Raw genomic sequence first — 17966 nt, 5'->3', positions numbered from 1 at the left:
TGCATCCGCTGCACCCGATGTGGCATCCTCTATATTGGGGAGACTGGCCGCCTACTTGCGGAACGCTTCAGGGAACACCTCTGGGACGCCCGGACCAACCAACCCAACCACCCCGTGGCTCAACACTTTAACTTGCCCTCCCACTCCACCGAGGACATGCAGGTCCTTGGACTCCTCCATCGGCAGAACATAACAACACGACGGTTGGAGGAAGAGCGCCTCATCTTCCGCCTGGGAACCCTCCAACCACAAGGAATGAACTCAGATTTCTCCAGTTTCCTCATTTCCCCTCCCCCCACCTTGTCTCAGTCGGTTCCCTCAACTCAGCACCGCCCTCCTAACCTGCAAACTTCTTCCTAACCTCTCCGCCCCCACCCCACTCCGGCCTATCACCCTCACCTTGACCTCCTTCCACCTATCACATCTCCATCGCCTCTCCCCCAAGTCCCTCCTCCCTACCTTTTATCTTAGCCTGCCTGGCACATTCTCCTCATTCCTGATGAAGGGCTCTGGCCCGAAACGTCGAATTTCCTGTTCCTTGGATGCTGCCTAACCTGCTGTGCTTTAACCAGCAACACATTTTCAACTGTGATCTCCAGCATCTGCAGACCTCACTTTTTACTCAAAGAGTAAGAGGTGATTTGGTTGAATTCATTCCAAAGGATCATGACCAGATGAATGCAGAGGCTGTTTCCTCTTATGGGAGAATCTAGAATCTAGTCAGTGTTCAAAACTCAGGGCTTTGCATTTAAAACACATCAGGCAAAGTAATTTCGCTCGGATGGTCATGAGTCTTTGAAACATTCTCCCTGAAAAGAGGGTTGAAGCAGAGTCCTTGAATATTTTTAAGGCAAAGATAGACAGATTCCTGTTAAGCAAGGATTGAGAGAGGGGTAGGTGAGAATGCAGATTTGAGGTTACAATCAAATTAGCCATAATCTTATAAAATGGTGGAACAGGTTCAAAGTGTGGGGTGAATGCCCTACTTTTTATCCCAGTTCACATTTTTATTCAGAATGTAAACAATAAGCCAATGATGAGTGGAATCCATTTTGCAGTGCACAGTTCAGGATTCTGCATATCTGTCAGTTTACACAGTAAAACATTAAGTAGGGAAGTAGAATACATGTAAAGCTTGTTATTAGACCAATCCCTGAAAAGAAGAAGATCACGTGCACTGCAGAACCACTTACAGGAATGAAATGCTGGGGAATATTTGTGAATAAAATCAAAGCAGGAACACAGCAAGACTGGTGGCCAGTTGCTTTGAGTTTTTGAAATGAAACCAGTTGGAGTAGAAATACGGTTCAATGTTATTAAGGAACAAACAGGTCTTCAGACAAGAATGCTGAAATCAGCTTCAGAAGAATAGCGCAAAACCGGAAGAGTCATAGTAAGCACATACAATCACAATAAGGAACTAAAACAGGAAGCAAACTCGATATCACTAGTACATACAAGCAGAGCACTGCAGGCTTACATATAGAAACAAAACTTACCGAACGTCAGCTTATGTTCTGCATTTAGAGTATCTGAAAAAATAAAAGAAAGTTATATTAATATTAATACCTGTAACACCAGGCCTGCAACAATTTGTATCAGTACTATTTCATATTTGTTTATTTCACAGCACTTTATAATTTGGTCATCACATTACTGCTTATGGAATCTTGCTGTACCCAGTTTGCTGCCATATTTCCTCACTTTCAAAACAAAGACTGCATTTCAGAATGGCTATGAACAAAGGTTCACGGTCTCAGGATTCATGATAGGTCATTCAGGACTAAGGTCAGGAGACATTTCTGCATTCAGAGGGTGGTGAACCTTTGGAATAATCAAAAGGCTATGGAACCTCTATTTAAGAATATTCTAGCCGTAAAGGCATCAAAAGATATGAGAGAGTCTGGGACAACAACGTTGAGATAAAGGAGCAGTTACAATCATATTGAATGGCAGAGCAGCTTAATGGGCTGAATGGCCTGCTCCTATTGTTTCTATGAGGAAAAGTACGATATAGATGAAAGTCATCTCATTCTTAAAGCTCCATTTGGACAGCACTTTGCGTGAGGTATTGGAATAGAAACAAGCCACGGTGCCCTGTGCTAAATGGCGCTCCATGCCATTGCAAAGGTCAGTGCACTAGCCATACACTGAGTTCCTGGATCACTGCACAGTTTATTGAGGAAGGGCTTATGCTCGAAACGTCGAATTCTCTATTCCTGAGATGCTGCCTGGCCTGCTGTGCTTTGACCAGCAACACATTTGCAGCTGTCAAACACTTTGGCCAAGAACTTTCAGTTTCCAAATGGTGAGAGATTGAACATAATTACCAAGGTACACTACCAGAGCCCCTGGAAGTTCCAATACAAGGATTCTGGGAGAATTGCCCAAGAAGTCTGAACTCGCAATGGTATTATTAGATAAACTAATGGGGCTAAAGGTAGATAAGCTTCCTGGTCCTTATGGCTTTCATCTGAAGATCCTGAAAGAAATAACTACAGATACACTGGATGCATTGGCTGTAACTTTCCAAAAATCTTGTGACTCTGGGGAAGTACTGGAGGATTGGAAACCTGCCAAAGTGATGTCCCTATTTAAAACGGAAGGAGAGGCTGATTAGCTAATTAAATATTGTTGGAAAAATTTCATAATCAATTATTAAGTAAGGAACAGCTATACATTTGGAAATCATAATCTAATCAAGCAGAGTCTTCTCTCAAAACTTTTAGATTAGGTTCCCTACAGTATGGAAACAGGCCCTTCAGCCCAACCAGTCCACACCAACCCTCCGAAGAGTAACCCACCCAGACCCATTTCCCTCTGACTAATGCAACTAACACCATGGGCAATTTAACATGGCCAATTCACCTAGCCTGCACATCTTTGCATTGTGGGAGGAAACCAGACCACCCGGAGGAAACCCATGCAGACACAGGGAGAATGTGCAAACTCCACACAGATGGTCGCCTGAGGCCAGAATCGAACCTGGTTCCCTGACGCTGTGAGGCTGCTGTGCGAGCCACCGTGCCGCTTAGATGGAGTCTGACAGCTTTGTATACCCAGATATGACTGTGATGATATTACAATTATATACACACTAATGGGGAGACATAACACCAAACAACGGAAACCCCAAGTGATCACACTAACCCCTGACGCCTCCACCAATCCCCTGTCCAAATCCTACCACTCAGACCCCTGTTTCCAATCTGGAAAAACTAAGAGAATTTTTTGCCCAAGTTAGGTTTTGCTTTTTTAATTTGTTCATTGGATGAGGGCACCACTGACTAGGTCAGCATTTATTGCCCATCTCTAATTGCCCAGAGGGCAGTTAAGAGTCAACCACATTGCGTGGGTCTGGAGTCACATCTTCAGCCAGACCAGGTAAGGATGGCAGCTTGCTTCCCTAAAGGACATTAATGAACCAGATAGGTGTTTCCAACAATCCAGATTTCTGTTGAATTCAAATTCCACCATGGCAGGATTCAAACCTGGGTCCCCAGAACCTGGCCTGGGTCTCTGGATTAACAGTCTAACAATAATACTACCAGGCCATCGCCTATCTAGACTTACAGACTGGGTACATAAGATCACCAAGCACTCTTTAAAGTGTTCTTTTACAGGTTCCATTGCTAACCACAGAATGGCTTTATTACCTGGAATATTTTAGTGATCTGCCCTACTCAGTGGTAATCTGACATTTCTGTGCTACAATTGATTTATTTGTTCCTGAGATGTGACTAACATTGACTAATTCTCGCCACAGTCTCGACAGTGGAGAGAGCCAATCATAGCTTGGACAAGGCAACCTCTTCCTCCTGGAGGCATGCGTGAACCAGCCATGGTCCTTATGGCAAGCCCATAGCTTCCATTCTCACTCTTCTACTCTATAACCCAACAATTACCACATTCATTGAATTCAATTTCAAAACTGGCATTTAAATAACACTTGCATAAGCCACAACTATCCGCCCCACCCTTCTCCTGCTATTATCAGCCTCTCCCACAGCCAATGATGCATGCATTCATCATAGCAATGAGCTCTCCTCAGCAAGACACTCTCTCTACATTTCAAATTACCTTTCTCTTGAAGGGCAATAATGTGGTGAAATATTCGTGGTTGTGAGTGTAGCCATGGCTCAATGTGAAGCATTCTTACCTCAGAGTCAGAAGGTTTCAATTACAAATCCAATTGCAGAGTTATGCACCCAACACACTCAGCACAGAGTGAGTGTTGCACTATGGGAGATGATGAAATGTTAAACCAAGGTCCCCTGCACCAAAGATTTCATCATTGGTTTGAAGAAAAGGATGTTCTCCTTCATGATATTTACATGCAGCAATATCACAAACTCAAGATTACCTGCGCATTGTCAGTTTGTGGGAAAAAAAAATTGGTCACTGCAGTATCATCATTTCAAACATAACCTCAACACTCAATGAAAATCAAACCTGATCTTTGGATTTCTGATTTGGAGATGCTGGTGTTGGACTGGGTGTACAAAGTTAAAAATCACCCAACACCAGGTTATAGTCCAACTGGTTTATTTGGAAGCACTAGCTTTCGGATCGCTGTTCCTTCATCAGATGGTTGTGTATTAGACGGATGTTTGATTATCAGCCAAGTCATGAATTATGGGAAAAGGAAGGACGAGGCATTACAATGACAAACAGATCAGCCATGATCTTGTATTGAATGTTGGAACAGGATGGAGCGACTGACTGCTTCACTCCTGCTCCTATTTCTTATGAGCCTATGATCTAAAATACATCACACTGGTGTCCTGTAATTGGATTGTAATGAGCCTGATCATTTTCTGATCCCCCATAAATGGCCCAGAGGCAGGATGCAGCCATGGAACCAGCTCCTCCCGTTAGTTTGGGTAAATTTAGTCCATGCTTCTGCCTTGGGTTATTTTCATGCTTTGCATCAGGGCGTTGGATCTGTGAGCATTGACAATCTATTTTGAAAGTGAACCATTTCAGTCCTGTCTATGCATGTATGTAATTTGGATCAGTTATCAACACTGTTCCCCACGCACACAATCTTCCTCTTCTACATAATACATGACTCACTGTCGAGCTATTTTCTGTACCAACCTGTTGTGAGATGTTGTTCTCTGAGACAGATGAGACTTTGAAGCAGCTGAGACTTGAACCCAGGTCTCCTGGACCAGTGGTAGGGACACAATCAATGCATCACAAGAGGCTAACTTTACAAAGCCAATGGATAAATTCTCTGATACCAGAGTAATAATCACACTGATTTGATTTAGTTAATGACATGCTGATTAATGGCTGGGAGCACCCAGCCCCAAGCCTCAGCCTCACCTAACACCAATGAAGCACTGTTTTCTTGTGTAGTCACGATTATAATATAAGAAAGACAGCTGCCAATTTGTACAAAGCAAGCTCACAAAAATGTGATCAGAACCAGATAATATGTTTACACAATAAAACTTTTATTATCCAGCACCTATGGGACCAGGAGTATGCCAATTGATCAAATATTCCCAATAATCAAGAGGTCCACGCAATCCATTTAAAAACACAGACCAAGTAATGGAAACAAAATTTAAAGGACATATGCAACACTGTTATACTTTATTCATAGCATAAATCATTTAAATAGTAATGCAACTTTGCCTGAAATAAAACTTACTGGCAGAGAGCCTTCTCACTCACACCCTCAACTGACTACTCAGACATTAAGGATATTGCCATATTTGAGGAGAAATTAACTCGAAATTAAACCAACTGTTGATATTTTGTGTGGCGATTCGATTCAAAAAGTATAGCTACGTTGAGGTAAATAAGTTTTAAAAATCTATAATAATTGGACAGAATTATACAATAAACTTCACAATATTTGAGATATATAATTTTTGGAAGTTCAAGAGTGCTGGTCAAAACAAAGCTTGCCGTAGTGACTTTGGGCATCTAGGAATGAAAGTTGACCAGAATATTGAGAGAATCCTCTCTAAATTGCGTTGGGACATTTTCCATCCACCTGCACAGTCAGGTTTAACATTTTTTCTGAAAGACAGTATCTTCAATAGTCTGGCACACTCTCAGTACAGGACTACAGTGTCAGCTGGCACTGTGTTCTCAGGTCCCTACAGTGAGATTTAAACTACAAATCTCTGACTGTGAGGTCAGACATTATCTCTCAAACCATTGGCAAAACCCAAAGCGTGAAGTGCCAAAGTCTCCTGTCAGCACTCCCCAGAAGAATGCACTTCACAACTGCACAACCACAATCCACTGTGAATTCTTAATCCCTCCTGCTGCTGCTGTGAACTGGCCAGGAATTTCCTCAGTTAGAGCTGCTTCCATTCCTGTAGTGAAATGAGTCTTCAAGAACCTTAAAGATTTCCTTTCAGAAAATTTGGAATGGTAGAGGTGGAGGTTGGGGGTTGGGGGCATCACAGACATAATAAACTGGAAGCACCCATCTAGAATAATCTTCAATTCCCTCCTTTGCAATAGACATTTCAATAATTCCACCATTTTCCCCGACATTGTGTGTTATTTACGTTATGCACCTCAGAGTGATAATGATCAGGGGAAAGATATGATACAGTTCAGATTACATTACAGTACAAAGTCAAAATAAGCCTGAGTTACTTGCCCTTTAATCTGTATTTGTTTGTATCTGTGACTCCAGCTTTCACAATTTAATTGGTGGTAATGTTTCAGAGTGATATCACCAATTAATCATCATACAGCACACAAACAGGCCTTTTGGTCCAACAAGTCCATACCGACCATAATCCCAAACAAAACTAGCTCCACCTGCATGTGCTTGGCCCATATCCCTCCAATCTTTCTTATTGATGCACTTATCTACCTATATACTCCAGAAATAGTCAATCTCATGTAAAAGTTGACCCCCTATTTTTGGCCAAAAAGTCTGGAATTTTCCATGTGTCTCGTGTAAAAATTGACCCTAATTCTTCACAGAGAACATATCAACATTTGCTAGTCAAGTTATTATCCTGTACATACACATTACGATGAGGAAATTAATTTTTTTTGTGCTATTATGTGTTTTAATATACAATTCACACCAATTTGTCAGGGAAGTTTAAGACGCATCAGGTCAGAGTCACACGGCAACCTCACTTTCTGTGCAGCTCAGCGGAGCTCAGGGCCCCTGTATAGCATTTTTGGAACACAGTCATATACCTCGGTGAGGATTTGAAATTTCTTGTGCAAAAAACAAAACTTATATACAGCAATGTTCGAACTGAAAGTTATTGAAGTTGCAGAGGAAACAAATAACTGTGTAACAGCAAGAGAATTTTGTATTTCAGAGAAATCTGTGAGAGACTGGAGAAAGATATCGAACCAACTTCAGATCAGACCAAAACAAAAGTGTGTCAACTGAGGTGAACCTAGCAAGTGGCCACAATTGGAGAAAAAAGTTGCTGAATGGGTACTTGAAAATCGTCAAAATGGAAAATGTGTTAGCCGTGAAGCTATCCGAATCTATGCAGGAAGCGAATCAAAGAAGGATGGAATTTTGGATTTTAAAGCAAGTGCTGGATAGTGCACATGGTTCATGACAAGGCATGACTTCATACTTCCACAGTGATTTTGCAGGATTTTAATGAACTTTTGTATTTGACATGTTATTACTGTACCCACATCCACCACTTCTTCTGGAAGTTCATTCCACATATGAACCACTCTCTGTAAAACAAAATTAGCCCTCATGGTTTTTTAAAAACCTTCTCCTCTCATCTTTAAAATATGCCCCCTAGTCTTGAAATTCTTCACCCTAGGGAAACCATATGTGCCATTATCTACAGACCTCATGATTTTATAAACCTCTATAAGGTCACCTCTCAACCTCTCACACTCCAGTAAAAAGAATCCCAGCCTATCCAGCCTCTCCTTATAACTCCTGGCAACATCCTGGTAAATCTCTCTGAACCCTCTCCAGCTTAACAATATCCTTTTTATAGCAAGGAAACCAGAACTAGACACAGTACTCCAGAAGAGACCTCACCAATGCCTTGTACAACTTCAACATGATTTCCCAATGCATTTCTAACCACCCTATCTACATGTGATGCAAACTACAAAGAATGATGTACCCGAAGCCCACAGTTTCTCTGTTCTACAATACTTCCCAAGACCCTATTTTTAAATTTATAAAAGTCTTGTCTTTGTTTGTTTTACCAAAATGCAATACCTCACATTTATCCAAATTAAACTCAATTTGCCACTCTTCAGCTTATTGACCCAATTGATCAAGATCTCTTTGTGATCTGAGATAACCTTTTGCTGTCCACTACACCTCCAATCATGGTTCCATCCACAAATTTACTAACCAGATATTCTATATTCTCATCTCATAGAGTCATAGAAATGTACAGCATGGAAACAAACCCTTTGGTGCAAATCATTCCTGCCAACCAGCAAACTAGATAAACCGAGTCCCATTTGCCAACATTTGGCCCGTAAGCCTCTAAACCTTCCTATTCATAAACCTATCCAGATTACTTTTAAATTGTACTAGCCTTCATCATTTCTTCTGGAAGCTTATTCCATATACTCACCAGCTTCTGTGTGAGAAAGTTGCCCTTTAAATCCCTTTTCAATCTTTCCCCTCTCACCCTAAAACTACAACCTCTAGTTTTGAACTTCCCAACCTGGGGAAAAGACCTTGCCCAATTACCCTATCCTTTCCCCTCATGACTTTATAAACTTCTGTAAGGTTACCCCTCCACTTCCGATGCTCCAGGGAAAACAGCCCCAGCCTATTCAGCCTCTCCCTATAACTCAAACCTTCCAACTCTGGCAAAATCCTTGCAAATCTTTTCTGAACCCCTTCAAGTTTCACAAAATCCTTCCTGTAGGGAAGGATTCTGGGAGACCAGAGTTGCATACACTGCTCCAAAAGTGGCCGAACCAATATCCTGTACAGCCATAACATGACCTCCCAACTCCTTTACTCAATGTCCTGACCAATAAGTTTATAAGATATAGAAGAAGAATTAGGCCATTTGGCCCATCAAGTCTGCCCCACCATTCGATCATGGCTCATATACCCCTCATTCCTATTTCCCTGCCTTCTCCCCACAACCCTTCAACCCATTACCAATTAAACATCTGTCTAACTCCTCTTTAAACTTACTCACTGTCCAAGCATCCACTGCACTTTGGTGAATTCCACAGGTTCACAACCCTTCAGGAGAAGTAATTTCTCCTCCTGTCTGTTTTAAATTTGCTCCCTTTTATTGTAAGGCCTCTCATCCTAGTATGCCCCACAAGTGGAAGCATCTGTCTACGTTATCCACACATTTTATCGTCTTGAATACCTCAATTTGATCTCCCCTCATTCTTTTAAATTCCAGACAGTATAGGCCTAAACTGTTCAATCTCTCTTCATATGACAAACCCCTCATCTCTGGGATCCATCTAGTGAATCTCCTCTGAACTGTCTCCAAATCCACAACATCTTTCTTCAAATAAGGGGACCAAAACTGTTCACAATACTCCCAGTATGGTCTCACCAAGACCTTGTATACCAAACACCTTCTTCACTTTCCTATCTACCTGCAACTCCCCTTTCAAGGAACAATGAAGCTGCACTCCAAGGTCTCTTTGTTTAAGCAAACTCCCTAGAACCTTATGATGAAGTGTATTAGTCCTGCCCTGATTTGCCTTTCCAAAAGGCAGCACCTCACATTTATCTAAATCAATTTCATCTGCCACTCTTCAGCCCACTAGCCCATCTGATCAAGGTCCTCTGAGGTAACCTCATTTGCTGTCCATTACACCTCCAATTTTGGCATCATCTGCAAACTTACCAATGACACCTCCTACGTTCACATCCAAATCATTTATATAAATGAAGAAAAGTAGTGGACTCAGCACTAATCCTTGTGGCACACCACTAGTCACAGGCCTCCAGTCTGAAAAACAACCCTCCTCCACCGCCATCCTCTGTCTTCTACCTTTGAGCCTGTTCCTTATCCAACTGACTAGTTGTCCCTGTATTCCATGAGATTTAACCTTGCTAACCAGTCTCCCATGGGGAACCTTATCGAACGCCTTACTGAAATCCATATGGATCATGTCCACTGCTCTACCCTAAATACATTTCATTACTTCTTCAAAAAACTCAATCAATCTAATGAGACATGATTTTCCACACACACAGCCAAGTTGACTATTCCTAAGGCAGTCTTTGCTTTTTCAAATTTAAATCATTTATATCAATGACAAACAAACAGAACCACCAAACAATCTCATCAGGCTCTAGGTGACTCAAGCCAGGTGCAGAGTCTGATCCTGGAGTACAGCACTCACCTTCATGGAATGAGATGAACACTTCCCTCTCCCAAAGCTTCTGAACATGTCTGTAATTGTTCACCATTTCTGTTTGATTGGCTTCATCCATTCGTGAGAAGTATAAGTCTTTTTGTAACTCTGACAGCTGGTGACAGATTAAAACAGTCCCTGTTACTGAAGCACTGAACCAAAAAGAATCCTTTTGGCACATTTCTATCAATGTAAATACTCCTGAGATGAAAAGAACTAAGGGTGATGTCCAATTTTTGGGCCTGAGATCCTATCTCAATCTCTGCCAATGTGCATGATTCCTAAGTCAAATAACACTTGAATTATTCCCTGTCTAACAGCTTGGTTCATTTGCCTGGGACTCTGCTACTGGATGAGGGTGGAAGGTAATGGACAGGGAAAGATCTAGAGTCCAACAGAGTAATACTGCTGGTGACTTCCTTACTACTCCATGCAGTAATCTGACAATTCAGGATCTAAAGGAACCAGATGCCAAGCACAGTGGTGAATAGTAACTTGACATCACTGGTTCAGAAAACACTAGAACCTAATATGAAAATGCTGGATATATAGAATATAATTTTCTGACCAGATAGTCATCATGGATTTATAAAAAGAAAAATCATGTTTCACAAAACTGATCAGAGTTTTTTTTTGAGGATGTTACTAGCAAAATTAATAATGGATTTCCAATGGATATTGTGCATGTAGATTTTCAGAAGACTTCTGATAAAGTTCCGTACATGATGCGAGTTAGCAAAACTAAAGTGCTTGGAATTGTGGTTAATATACTAGCATACAGTGAGGGTTAGTTAACAGGCAGAAAGCAGAGAGTTGTAATAAACAGGCCATTCAAAGATTGTCAGGCTGTGATCAGTGGGGTGTCAGAAAGATCACAGTTAGGACCAGTTGTTTATAATCTATATAATTGATTTAGTTATGGGAGAGAAGTACATTTGAAATGGGAGTTGGTGAAGAAGATGCAAAGAGGCTTCAAGGGGATTTAGACAGACTACGTGAGTGCATATGAGCATGCAGAGGGAATATAAATCACCAGATTGAGTCCTGGAATGGTGGGAGTCTTTTGAGGAGACAGTGAGGAAACCAGGCTGTATTTGAATTGGCCAATCTTGGAAAAACCCATCTGAGACCCTTCGAGACCAAAACGTTCCATTTTCAAACCAAGAATTGGGTTTCAAGATGAGATTCTCATTGGTGAGTGGCAAGAGGCCTATCATCATGGATTCTCATTCATTGTCATCATCATCATTAGTCAAAAGCATTGTGCTGGAAAAGCACATCAGGTCAGGCAGCAGCTGAGGAGCAGGAGAGTCGGTGTTTCGGGAATAAACTTTTCATCAGGGATCCTGACATGAGAGTCAGAATGATTACTTGGTGATTCCAGCTGACCACATGCTCCTCTAGACCTCCATCTTGGACACCCAGAATTTGGAATCTCAGACACACTTCAGGGCACCAGGCACATTGACAGTACGTCCACAGACATTGACTTCGAAAACAGCAGTCGTCAATTAAGGAAGTTGAACATGTTGTTGTATATGACATTAATCTCACCGCTGCACTGTGTCCCAGCACCCAAAGACACTGCATGTACTTCAAATAAATGGCCATGGCTCAATGTCTAAAGTCACAAAGGCTTCAGTTAAGTGCAGGGAGATGCAGCACAGTAAGTTAAAGGCAGCATCTGAAATCAGTGCAAGGACTTTGGGCAGTTGGTCACTCAGGGTTATCAAGGTCCCAGGTTACAGACTGGAAAGGGATCCAGATTAGTCCTGTGTACCCTGCACAACCAATCTGAGGAGTTGCAGCAACAGTGAGGGAGTTTGTACACTCATCAGTTTGAGGTCTGGTCACTCATCATGCCAGGAATTCCAGCAGTGGCCAGTACTTCCACCAACAGCAAGTGAGAGAATTAGGGTGCGTTCACTGCAGAATGTGACAGGGCCTTGGGACCCAATTAATGAGACGTGTTTGGAATAATCACATGAGAAAACTTAGCCAGTCTCACAGAGAGAAACCTTTCATGAAACTCAATAACAATGAGAGTTAGCTGATTTCTGATCAGTTTCAGCCTGTGCTCAGGTTTCCTCAATTGATGCTCTCCTACTAACCAAAGATTACATTTCAACTGGTTATAAAAAATCAGTAAATATTGTGACAGAACCGTGATGTGCAAAGATGTACATAAGATTCACTCTATTAGAATTTTTACAGAAATGCTATCAGGAAATGATAACACATCAATTTTAAAATTGCTTTCGGAGCCAGCTATCTGAGAAAAAAATGGAAAATCCTTATTCAAGATCCTTCTGCAGGGATGAATGGGTCCAGAGGTGAATGGGACCGGGAGTGAATGGGACCGGGAGTGAATGGGACCGGGAGTGAATGGGACCGGGAGTGAATGGGACCGGGGGTGAATGGGACCGGGGGTGAATGGGACCGGGGGTGAATGGGACCGGGGGTGAATGGGACCGGGGGTGAATGGGACCGGGGGTGAATGGGACCGGGAGTGAATGGGACCGGGAGTGAATGGGACCGGGAGTGAATGGGACCGGGAGTGAATGGGACCGGGAGTGAATGGGGCCGGGAGTGAATGGAACCAGGGGTGAATGGGACCGGGAGAAAATGAGACCGGGAGTGAATGGGGCCGAGAGTGAATGGAACCAGGGGTGAATGGGACCGGGAGAAAATGAGACCGGGAGTGAATGGGGCCGAGAGTGAATGGGGCCGAGAGTGAATGGGGCCGAGAGTGAATGGAACCAGGGGTGAATGGGACCGGGAGAAAATGAGACCGGGAGTGAATGGGGCCGAGAGTGAATGGAACCAGGGGTGAATGGGACCGGGAGAAAATGAGACCGGGAGTGAATGGGGCCGAGAGTGAATGGGGCTGGGAGTGAATGGGGCCGAGAGTGAATGGGACTGGGAGTGAATGGGGCTGGGAGTGAATGGGGCCGAGAGTGAATGGGATCAGGAGCGAATGGGGCCGAGAGTGAATGGGATCAGGAGCGAATGGGGCCGAGAGTGAATGGGACCGGGAGTGAATGGGACCGGGAGTGAATGGGACCGGGAGTGAATGGGGCCGAGAGTGAATGGAACCAGGGGTGAACGGGACCGGGAGTGAATGGGGCCAAGAGTGAATGGAACCAGGGGTGAATGGGACCGGGAGAAAATGAGACCGGGAGTGAATGGGGCCGAGAGTGAATGGGACCAGGTGCGAATGGGGCCGAGAGTGAATGGGACCGGGAGTGAATGGGACCGGGAGTGAATGGGACCGGGAGTGAATGGGACCGGGAGTGAATGGGACCCGGAGTGAATGGGACCCGGAGTGAATGGGACCGGGAGTGAATGGGACCGGGAGTGAATGGGACCGGGAGTGAATGGGGCCGAGAGTGAATGGAACCAGGGGTGAATGGGACCGGGAGTGAATGGGACCCGGAGTGAATGGGACCGGGAGTGAATGGGACCGGGAGTGAATGGGACCGGGAGTGAATGAGGCCAGCCTTTGCTCACACCTTGAGCTGTAAACAATCACTGACTGCTGAGACTGAGACGGAGAGGCTTTAAACTATCTTAGTACAGTGTTGTCATGATGAAAAAGAATAACATTGTCACTCCCGTGCATGACAACTACATTTTAAAACTCAAAAATTCTTCGAAGAATTTTATTCAAAACACTCCAATCACCTATCAACAATGTTCGTGCAGACGTTTCACAGGTTTATGGAAATTGACAACCGTCAACATGCAAGGAAATTATTAATGGTTAATATTCATGCTTAATGTACAGTTAAAGAAAGAAACTTACATGTGAAGGTCAGGCCTAGGAAATCAGATTGACATCATCAGAGTTTTTTGCAATAAAGTGATGGATTAGTCATACAAATAAAAATGAATTGAGTATGATACAGTTAAGATTACAGAGAAATGGCTTCAGAGTAACCAGGGATGGAGACAGAATATCCAGGGGCATTCATTTTTAAGGAAGGACAGACAAAGGAGAAAGAGGTGGGGCAACATTGCTGGTTAAAGAAGACAATAATGTTTTTGGGCGGAAGGAGCTTTGGTGAAGTGGAATCTGTATGGGTAGAACTCAAAAATAACAATGAGTAGAAAACAATAATGGGAGTTTTATATCGACTCAAAACTGTAATTGCAATGTTGGGGAAGGCATTAAACCAAGTAAATTAGAGACATATGCAACAAAGCTGTCATTATGGGTGACTTTAATTTGTATATAGATTGGGCAACTCAAATCAGTAGCAATACAGTAGAGGAGGAGTTTGAGGTATGTGCACATGGTGGTTTTCTGGATTAATATGTTGACGAACTATTACAGTACAACCACCACAGACTGGTTAATTGCACAATGAGAAATAGTAAGCTAGCAATGTGAGGCCTCATGGGGAAGTGGATGCATTGCTGGTCATTTTTCATACAGCCATGTAGCATAGAAACAGATCCTTCAGCCCACCTTGGCTATGACAACTAACAAATACAAATTACACCAATCCCATTTGTCTGAATTTGGTCCATAGCCTACTGTGATCTGGCATTTCAAGTGTTCATATAAATGCGTCTTTAATGTTGTGAGAGTACCTGCCTCCGCCACCATCTGAGGCAATACAATTCCATATTTCAACCACACTCTGGATGAAAAAACATTTTGCTCAGATGTTCTCCAAACCACTTACTCCTCATTTTGAACTTAAGCCCTCTGGTCTTAGACATGTCTGCTTTGGATAAAAGATTCTCACAATCTACCTCTCGGTACCTCTCAATCAGATCCTGCCCCCTCAGCCTCTTCTGCTCCAGGGAAAACAAACCCAGCCTAGCCAATCTCTCCTCAAAACTGAGATTCTCCATCCCAGGCAACATTCTGGTGAATATCCTCTGCACCCTCTCCAGCGGAATCATGTCATTCCGATAATATAACAATCAGAATTACGCACAGTATTTCATCTGTGGCCTAACCAATGTTTTATAAAGTTAGGACAGGACTTCCTTGCTCCTCTATTCCACATCCTAGCTAATGAAAGCAAGCATGTTAAAAGCTTTCTTCACAGTATCTCTCCCTGTACTGACACCTGCAGGGAGCTATGGACATGTACACCAAGGTCCCTTTGTTCCTCAGTTCTCCCTAGGCACCTACCATTAATTGTGTATATCTTTCTATTTTTAGACCTGCTAAAATGCATCAACTTGCACTTATCAAGATTGAATTCCACTTGCCCTTGCTCTGCCCAATTTACCAGCTGATCAATATCAGACTGTAGTCTGCATTTTATACACTCTGGAACAGTTCTTACGGATTGGAGGGTAACTAATGTAATCCACTATTTAAAAAAGGAGATAGAGAGAAAACAGGACATTTAGAACAGTTAGCCTGACAGCGACCCTGGGAAAATGCTAGTGTCTATTGTAAAATGGCTAGCATTGATGCTTCACAGCATCAGAGACCCAGGTTTGATTCCATCTTGGGTGGCTGTGTGGAGTTTGCACATTCTCCCTGTGTCTGCATGGGTTTCCACCAGATGCTCCTGTTTCCTCCTACAGACCAAAGATGTGGATTGACTATCTAAATTTGGACAAGTTGAGTGTGTGGACAAACACGTGAATTACAATGTGGATAAGCGTGAGATTATCCACTTTGGTAACCAAAGCAGGAAGGCAGATTATCTGAATGGCTGAGCATCTCCGGGACTGCTTGGAATCGGTGTCATTGACTGTATTCAAATACTCAGTGGAAAACCTAGACACGAATATCACCACCGTCATGATTTTATTAGCAAATGCATCGAGGACTGCATACCAAAGAAGTCAATCTGAGTGTTCCCCAACTGGAAACCTTAGATGACCCAGGAATCCACTCCCTGAAGACCAGGTGTGCAGCATTCATGTCGGACAATCCAGGCACTTACAGAAAATCCAGATACAACCGCCACAAAGCTATCAGAGATGCGAAGAGGCAGTACCGGACCAGGTTAGATTCTACTGCTCCTCGGATGCTGCCTGAACTGCTGTGCTCTTCCAGCACAACTAATCCAGAATCTGGTTTCCAGCATCTGCAGTAATTGTTTTTATGTTTTTACCAGGTTAGATTACCAGACCAACCAAACAGACTCCCTCCACCTGTAACAATGTCTAAACAACATAACAAGATACAAAAGGAAGCCGATCACGATAGAGGATAGTGTCACACCCCATTCCTGATGAGCTCAATACTCTCTGTCCTCAGTTTGAGCAGAATGCCAGTGGCGCAGTGTCACCTGCCCTGACAGCCCTGGACACACCTGTTCCCTCCGTCACCGCTGCTGAATTCGGATCAGTCTTCCTGGGAGTCAACCCAAGGAAAGCAATGGGCCCAGACGGAGACCCCAGCTGTGCGCTTAGATTCTGTGCAGACCAGCTGGTGCAGGTATTCAGCTGGGCCGGGGTCTCTGTCTGGGCCCATTGCTTTCCTTGGATTGACTCCCAGTGCGCCACTGGCATACTGCTCAAACCGAGGACAGAGAGTATTGAGCTCAACAGGAGTGGGGTGTGACACTGTCCTCTATTTTTGACAAAGGGTCAGTTAGATTCAAAACGTCAGCTCTTTTCTCTCCATACAGATGCTGCCAGACCTGCTGAGATTTTCCGGCATTTTCTCTTTTGGTTTCAGATATTCACTCACATCTTCAAACTATCCTTTTATAGGCTAAAGTCCCCACTTGCTTCAAGAAGATCACCATCATTCCAGTACCTCTGAAAGCACATGCAACCTGCATTAATGACTACTGCCCAGTCGCTCTCACCTTCATAATCATGAAGTACTTTCAGAGACTGGTCATGGCCCACATCAATTCTAGCCTCCCAGCCTGCCTCAATCCAGCAGGCAGTGAAGAAAGCTAATAGCAATCTGGCCTTCATAACAAGAGGAATTGAGTATAGAAGCAAAGAGGTCCTTCTGCAGCTGTACAGGGCCCTGGTGAGACCGTACCTAGAGTACTGTGTGCAGTTTTGGTCTCCAAATTTGAGGAAAGACATTCTGGCTATTGTGGGAGTGCAGCGTAGGTTCACAAGGTCAATTCCTGGAATGGCAGGACTACCTTACGCTGAAAGAATGGAGCAACTGGGCTTGTACTTAGAAGGCTGAGAGGGGATCTGATTGAGACGTATACGATTATTAAAGGATTGGATACTCTGGAGGCAGGAAGCATGTTTCCGCTGATGGGTAAGTCCCGAACCAGAGGACACAGTTTAAAAATAAGGAGTAGGCACTTAGAACAGAGTCGAAGAGAAACTTCTTCATCCAGAGAGGGATGGGTCTGTGGAATGCTCTGCCCCAGAGGGCTGTGGAGGCCAAGTCTCTGGATACTTTCAAGAAAGAATTGGATAGAGCTATTAAGGACAGTGGTATTAAGGATTATGGGGATTAGGCAGGAGCAGGATACAGATTGAGGATGATGAGCCACGATCATAATGAACAGTGGTGCTGGCTCAAAGGGCAGAATGGTCTACTCCTGCACCTATTGTCTATTGTCAATCCCCTGCAATTTGCCTACTGATGTAACAGGTCCACAGGAGAGACCATTTCCCTAGCAATGCCCTCTGCAATTGGATCCCCAGCCTCCTGACCCACAGACCAATCAGTG

General features: G+C 43.5%; 1 protein-coding gene across 1 annotated transcript in view; it reads right to left on the bottom strand.

The window, feature by feature from the left end:
* The window catches only part of ca12 (carbonic anhydrase XII), a 66239-nt gene that overhangs the window by 15557 nt on the left and 32716 nt on the right, over positions 1 to 17966 (bottom strand). The window contains exons 9-10 of the mRNA XM_060853596.1: positions 10324 to 10450; positions 1500 to 1532 (exon numbers count right to left, since the gene is read on the bottom strand). Coding sequence (XP_060709579.1) covers positions 1500 to 1532; positions 10324 to 10450 — 160 coding nt within the window. The remainder of the gene's footprint in view (positions 1 to 1499; positions 1533 to 10323; positions 10451 to 17966) is intronic.

Source organism: Hemiscyllium ocellatum, chromosome 42 (assembly GCF_020745735.1).
Source record: "Hemiscyllium ocellatum isolate sHemOce1 chromosome 42, sHemOce1.pat.X.cur, whole genome shotgun sequence".
In the NCBI taxonomy this organism is placed as follows: domain Eukaryota; kingdom Metazoa; phylum Chordata; class Chondrichthyes; order Orectolobiformes; family Hemiscylliidae; genus Hemiscyllium; species Hemiscyllium ocellatum.
The sequence above is the reverse complement of the archived record's forward strand: the minus strand, read 5'-3'. Positions and strand labels throughout refer to the sequence as shown.